The following is a 7,858-nucleotide window of genomic DNA, read 5'->3' on the forward strand; positions in this document are numbered from 1 at the left end:
TGACTAAAATGTAAAGATTACAAGTTAGGATGACTGCGGATGGGATTTAACCTTTAAAAATTACACAAATAGCCCTCCCCGAAACGACGTCGTTCGGGAAGGGCTATTTAAGCCCGAAACCGGCTGGCCCTTCGGGCCATCTCTCATTTCTTTTTTTTTATTTCTCTCTCTAACTGAGAGAGAATCAAAAGCTCTCCCTTCTCTCTAGCTTCCCTCATCAGAGGGAAGCCGGTCACCGGACGGCAACCGTCTGCCGCCGTGATTCTCACCGCCGTCCACCGCATCCGGTGGCCGGAAAAATTTATTTTTACACCATTATGTAGATCGGACCGTCCTAATGACGGTTCCGGTGTTCCTTTCTTTTAAAAAGCTCCCAATCGGAGCAAATCTAAGAAAGTACCTTCGACTTTCGAAGGTTTTGGTGACGTTTGAAGAGGTCCGGTGGTCGTAGCTTCCTCGGTAAGCTTCTCTCCTCCCTTTTCGTCTGTTTTTGGTTGCTGGTTGTTGTGAGTTGGTCTCTATTTTTGTATCTTTGCTCTCGGTTTTGTCTCTCTGGGGTCTGTTGGCTCTCTTCTTTCTCTGCAGATGGGGTGATGGCTTTATAGCCATCACCGGTGTGGCCATCGGACCGGGTAAAAGAGTGGAGTCTGGTGAGTCACCGGACTCCCAGTGGTGACTCACCCTAGGGCCATAACGTGGACGGCTGGCGTTGGAACTTCTGGAGCCTTCGGTTGGGGCGTGGCAGCGGCTGGAGCGACGTGGAGCGGCGGCAGCTGGTGTAGTCCCTAGGGTTAGGGTTTCGTCTGGCGCATCTGTGGACCGTTGGATCTCATCAGATCCAACGGTGGATGGTTAAGACGGCTGAGGCTTAGATATAAACCCTAAACGAGTTTAGGGTTACACATTTGGGTTAACTGGTTGGGCCACTGTATTGGGCCTTCAATTTGGGCTTGTAATTATTATTATATATTTATTTATTTTTTATATTATTTATTTAATAACAATAATGTATATAATAATTATAATAATAATCATAATAATAATAATAATAATAATAATGGGTAAAAAAATTTAATATCTTCAATATCAAATATAAAGGTCGCATTTCATTATAAATCATAAAAAAATTAAAAATGTCAATTTTTTTAATTTTTAATAGATTATGTACTGATACAACCTTTTGTATCAATACTGATTAGGAAGTATGGATACTCTACCATAATATCGATACTAAAATTATATACTGATTTTTTCAAAACAATATATATCTATACTAACCAAACATTATTAATATTACCTTTACAAAATTATCAAAAACTTGTTTAAAACATATTCAAACTTTATTAGATATGCCTTTAAAAAACAACTACCAACAATAATCATAAGATATCATTCATTACCACATGAAGGAGCATAGCATATGCATTTCTCCTCAATAAACAAAGCACACAAACTTTAACATTTCGTTTATTAAGTACACATGTAATTTACCACATAATTGTAAACCCTACACATCATTTATACAAAGTTCTGTTAACAATAGAATTTAAAACACATTACAGCACATATGCCACATGCCTAAATGTTTTCCTACACAATTAATATAGTCTCAAATCTTAAATATAGAATGCCTTTCATTTGCACATATTAACACATACATAGAAAATGTGAGGAAAAAGAAGGAAACTAAAGAATTGGGTGGGTTCATAATCACTGGTAAGAGAAAATACGACTGGGTAATTAAAGTTTTTAGAAATTTCAGAGCTGTCCAATTGATTTTTGGTTGGGATATCTAGGTAGATTTCAATTAAAGGCAAGGAAAAGTGCAGGTCAAATTTTTATTTTAAAAACACAGTAAAAAAAATTATAGTACATCGCCATAAATTCACCGCGGATTTACATCCATTTGTTTCCAAAAATTCAAAAGAAAAAAAGTCAGACAAAAATAATTATCTTTTAAAATGAAAAAGAAAGATGAATTAATACAGACCCAGTAAAACAATGAGATATGGCAAGAGGTGGGGATGAGCCGAGAGAAGAACCCGTGGCTCTTTAAACGAATGGATTCGGCGAGATCTTTTATTAGTGGTATAAGGTCAGTCCAAATATTTAAATTGCATACTTCATGGAGATTGTTATTTATTAATTTTATTATGGTTAAAATATTTTTATGTTATCTTTCATTAATATTTTTAGAATATATATCGTAAACGTGGTTTGAGTGGTATGAATGTCTAAATTAATCTTGAAATCTTATACTTAGAGCGATGCGAAAACAAAAAAAAGAAAAGGAAATGATACACAATAAATAAATAAATAAAAGAGAATACAAGTGAAAGCTCCATTGTATTTCTCAAAACTTAAAACTAATGAGATGGGAAAACATCTACTTATAATTGAATCTTCTTACAGCCTCTACTAATTAGAGATATACTTGAGATTAAAATATATCTTACATAATTTTTTATTTAAAGAAAATAAATCACGTCCATTGATACATTTCATAAATGATGGATTACATCAAATGAGGAAAAAATCAAATAAATATTCATAGACATTCAAAGCAATATCTTTTCTTACCCTAATCAACGGAATGAGCTCTTTCAAAATTCTTCGAGGGAAGGACCAGTTTTGATGGGGTGAAAAAGTAAAGATTCTGTAAAAGACGTCGTAATCAGCCTGGTGCGCTCTGGTCTCGGACTACCACTGGCATCGACTCGGACAAAAGCAAAGAAACGTACAAATTTAGTTCATATCGATATATTCCAGGAAGTTTCCTTGTTCTCAAACTTTAAAACATTGCTGCCTCTAACCCTTTGATTAACTTAAGTTCCTTCTTCTATTTTGCTGATATTTTCCTGCTATAACTCGTGGAGCAGATTAAGTATACGGTCGCATTGCCATAAAATGAAGTTCGGGAAGGAATTTGCTGCTCAAATGGTGCCTGAATGGCAGGAAGCGTACGTTGATTACCGTTCGTTGAAGACATTATTGAAACAAATCGATCGTATGAAACAAAAGACTCAGCAACCAGATACCCCGACTCATCTTCAACGAGCTTTAACGCTTTATAGAAGCTTTAGCGGTTTGAATCGCACACAAAACAGATGTGCGACTTCTTTCGACAATCACGATGTTGAAAACCAAACGATTCTTGTGAATTCTGTGCAACGAAATGGCTCGGGGAAGTATGAGACCACTTTTCTTATGGTTACAGAAGAAGGGGCTGAATACGAGCAAGAGTTCTTTAAAAAGCTTGATGACGAGTTAAATAAAGTTGACAAGTTTTATAGGTATAAGGTGAAGGAAGTAATAGCTGAATCTGAAGCACTCACCAATCAAATGAATGCTTTAATTGCTTTTCGGATAAAAGCTGATAAATTAGAAGAGAAATTTGATGTTTCTGGTTCTGGTGACGGTAAGTACTTTTCTTCTAAGTTTTCAGAAAATGTTTCAACAATTCATATCCATGGCTTCATTTGCAGAAATCGTGATTCCCATGAATGAATTACAAGGCACAACTGATGTTAAACAATCCAATAATGGGTGTCAAGAGATTCAAGAAGAAGACCCCAGGAAAGTTCCCAGTATTAGACTTGCTCCACTAGAAGTGTTAAATCATATGAAGTTGAATCAAGCTACTTCCCCAGCTGCTACTTTTAACTGTGTTAGCAATACTAAGGAGACGCAAATGAATTTCAGCAGGGACAATCTGAAGAAAATCCAAAACCAATTGAAACATGCCTTCATTGAATTTTATTACAAGCTTCGGCTTCTCAAGAACTACAGGTAACAAATGGCGCAACAACCCATTGTATATATTGGATTACTTTTGCTTTCTAATTTTTTACATGTGTCTAAAAACAGCTTCTTGAATGTGATGGCATTCTCTAAAATCTTGAAGAAATACGATAAGGTACGACTTATAAAAGCCTTCTTAACGTCAAACATGATTCGGTGTCGACACTGATTGTTCTCCTGTCATGGCTCTCAGATGACATCGAGAAGAGCATCCAAGTATTATATGAGGACAGTGGATGATACTTATCTAGGCAACTCTGATGAGGTAGGTGGCTTCCCAGTTCAGAAAAACGAAAAAGATTCGGAGAGATCTAACACAAACGTTGGTTGTTTCAGGTAACAAAGCTAATGGAGAGGGTTGAAGTCACATTCATCAAACATTTTTCCAACTCAAACAGAAGTAAAGGCATGAACAAGTTGAGACCAAAATCAAAGAAAGAAAGGCATGCTACATCATTTGGTACAGGTAAGTAAGCTTTTCACTTGGAATGGCGTACTTTGTACTTAAGAAGATATTTATTCTAAAATGATCCTTCAGGCTTCTTCGCTGGCTGCACTGTGGCACTCATACTGGCGCTGATACTGATCGTGCATGCTCGCAATATCCTTGCTAAGGAAGGAAGAGCTCAGTATATGCAAATCATGATCCCACTATACAGGTTATTTTCTTTTACTACATTATATATGCATATCATATTATAACTGTGTCACCTGTTTGACAATGTGATGTTAACTATGATTGCAGTTTATTTGGTTTCATAGTTCTGCATATGCTTATGCATGCCGTAAATATATACTTTTGGAGGAAATACAGAGTTAATTATTCATTCATATTTGGCTTCAAGCAAGGAACAGAGCTGGGATTTCGAGAAGTTCTTCTCTTGAGCTTCGGTCTCGGGACTCTAGCACTCATTAGCGTGGTCTCCAACCTGGACATGGAAATGGACCCTCAAACTGGAGATTACAAAGCTCTGACTGAACTTCTTCCTTTAAGCTTGCTTTTGGTAAAAATATAGAAACTATATGACTTCATAATAGCAAGTCCGAACTCAACAAAAACAATTTTCTGATCTGTATTACCTTTTGCTACCTCTACCAGCTTGTGGTAATTGTGTTATTCTGTCCTTTCAACATCCTTTATCGCTCAAGCCGCTTCTTTCTGCTCAGAACTCTGTTTTGTTGCATATGCGCTCCTTTCTACATGGTAAATACATGCATAGTACTTTTAAAACGTTTGTCTAATCCGAATCAAAATATTTGGGATTTATCTGTGACTCGTACTTTGAATGCAGGTCAGATTTCAAGATTTTTACTTGGCGGATCAGCTTACTAGTCAGGTACAAGCATTCAGAAGCTTGGAATATTATGTCTGTCATTATGGTTGGGGAGATTTCAAACGCAGACAAAACGCATGCTTTTCAAACGACTTATTCAACAGTTTTTATTTCATCGTCGCTGTAATCCCCCACTGGTCTCGTCTCCTTCAGGTAGTTTCACTTCCATCTCAGTTTCAGTTCATAAAACATTAAGCTTTAAATTCATTTTTTTTCTTTCAAACTGTCAGTGTGTACGAAGGTTCCATGATGGGAAAGATTCAATACAAGCATTGAACGGATTGAAGTACTTTCTGACAATAGTTGCTGTGTGTATGAGGACTGCTTATGGCCTCGACAGGGGAACCAGTTGGGAAGCATTAGCTTGGATGTTCTCAGTCATGGCTGCTATCTATGGTACTTACTGGGACCTTGCTGTCGACTGGGGGCTTCTTCAAAGGCAGTCCAAGAACCGCTGGTTGAGGGACAAGCTTCTCATACCATACAAAAGTGTATATTTAGGAGCAATGGTTTTGAACGTGTTGCTGAGATTTGCGTGGTTGCAAACTGTGTTGAATCTGAATTTGTCGTTGCATAGAGAAACATTGATTGCTATTGTTGCCAGTCTCGAGATTATTCGTCGTGGCATTTGGAATTTCTTCAGGTAATTTTTCTTCATATATAAACTAGTTAGGAATTTTGAATTCATTTATTTTATAAAACTCCATTGGTGGACGTGTGCAGATTGGAGAATGAACATTTGAATAATGTGGGCAAATTTCGTGCATTTAAATCGGTGCCACTGCCTTTCTACAGTGATGACGATGAAGACCAGACGGATTAGATAGATTGCTGCAAATATCAGGGGATAAGATCGTAAGACTCAAGACTGTACAGAAAGCCCCGAGTTTTCTTTTTTCCCACTTCTCATTTTAAAAGATATGGTAGAGGAAGACGGGAAAAGAACTGCACATTGCTGCGAAATTAACTCTTTTTTTGTTCCAAGTTTGAGAATATTGTACATCAAGAAAAAAATTTAGGAGTGAATATAAAAGATAGTTTTCTTTCAATATTGATCTTTTTGTTTATATGGAAATTAACAATATTTTCTAAATTATAAACTAATATATATTTAAATACGTTTAAATTAAATATATTGACACAATTCAAGTGACATCGATGGTAAAAGACTTGTTATGGACCCGTAATTTTAAAAAATTATAAAAAATATATATTAAAACACACAAACATTTATAGAAAACATTATCTTCGAGCATTTTTTATACAAAATCATAGTATCAACATCAATATTTTCGAACATATTTTTTCCATTACATAACATAGCTAGCTCAATCAATCTTTCTTGTGACATTGTTAACCTCAAATAATTTTTTAACAATTTCAGCTTAGAAAAAATTCTCTTAATTTATTATGAGAAAAAATAATCTCTAACTTTTGAGAAAAAAAATAATATTTAACTTAGAAAAACACTTTCATTTTAGGGGAAAAAATCCAACTCCATCAACATCTGAAAAATTATTATGAGAAAAATAATCTTAAAATTATTACAACATTCTCTTGATTTATTATCATTCAGTGACTTCAACCTTATAAAATCAATTAAAAATCCAAAGCAAATTTTAAAAATCCTTAACTAACATTTTTATTTTTAAATTTGAAAACGTAAAATTAAAAAATGCTTAATAAAAATTGAAAAAAAAATGAACAAATATAATAAATTTCCAAAGAATTTATAATCAAATCGAATTCTGCAAAGAAATGAACAGTCATAATAAATTTCCAAAATGAAATGAATGGTTATTCGTACAGTAACTAACGTTTTTTATTTTAAATTAAAAATATAAAATTTAAAATTGGTTAATAAAATTGAAAAATAATTAATGTCTATTGGATTTCCAAAAAAAATATAATAATCAACGTTTATTGCATTTAATTCAAGAAAAAATTTAATAAATTTGTGGGGCCCTACCTAACCTGTAAAACCATTCTTTATGCATTGAAAAATAAAACTTTTATGGGCCCTGGGCGGGCACCCCTTCTGCCCCGGCCCAGGGCCAACCCTGATTATTCCTCGAAGTTATGAGTTTGAGTATCATGAATGTCAAGAGTGTGAGAGATTAATGTAAAATATTTGAGAGTTATCTTTGAACCAATAGTAGTATATTACCTTATACTTACTCCAAATTAATAAAAAAAATTAAATATATTGAATTACTTCAATGATAAAGTAAATATATATATATATTATCAAACCTCAAACTCAATATCTACTTAAATGATATCAAGCTACTTACCACCTAATACAACCCCATTGATAATTTTTAGATTTTTCTCATCTTTACTTCTTGATTATTTGTATAATCAACTATTTTTTTATTAGCATTAATTAAGTGAATTTAGCGGTAAATGAATTGTTGTTATTCCTTAAGATACTAGATTCTAGTATAAAAAATGTCACGGGTGTGAACGTTCAATATCAAATGATTAAGAGTTATCTTTAAATAAATATTGTCTTGTTATTACCATATTATAAAAAAACTATTTTTTATTAATGGCAGTCATATATATATATATATATATTAAATAATGCACACCTCTTTTAGCCCAAATATAAAAGGTTTTATGCTTTTTATTCTTGATATCCCAGGCGGATAAATTAATTGACCCAATATGTCAACAAAGATTTTAATTTAGAATCTACAATATTTGTTATAGTAAAGAGC

The 7,858-nt window shown here is 34.0% G+C and overlaps 1 protein-coding gene across 1 annotated transcript; it reads left to right on the forward strand.

The window, feature by feature from the left end:
* Positions 1-2,626: 2,626 nt before the first annotated feature.
* LOC120123487 (phosphate transporter PHO1 homolog 3-like) lies at positions 2,627-6,184 on the forward strand. Its single transcript, XM_039142370.1, has 11 exons — positions 2,627-3,418; positions 3,486-3,789; positions 3,868-3,916; positions 3,995-4,066; positions 4,138-4,267; positions 4,340-4,460; positions 4,547-4,805; positions 4,901-5,005; positions 5,094-5,288; positions 5,366-5,778; positions 5,859-6,184. The coding sequence occupies exons 1-11, from the start codon at positions 2,908-2,910 to the stop codon at positions 5,956-5,958; spliced, it is 2,259 nt and encodes a 752-aa protein (XP_038998301.1). The 5' UTR covers positions 2,627-2,907; the 3' UTR covers positions 5,959-6,184.
* Positions 6,185-7,858: the final 1,674 nt, after the last annotated feature.

This window comes from Hibiscus syriacus, unplaced genomic scaffold (genome assembly GCF_006381635.1).
Source record: "Hibiscus syriacus cultivar Baekdansim isolate YM2019G1 unplaced genomic scaffold, ASM638163v2 tig00110393_pilon, whole genome shotgun sequence".
Lineage (NCBI taxonomy): Eukaryota > Viridiplantae > Streptophyta > Magnoliopsida > Malvales > Malvaceae > Hibiscus > Hibiscus syriacus.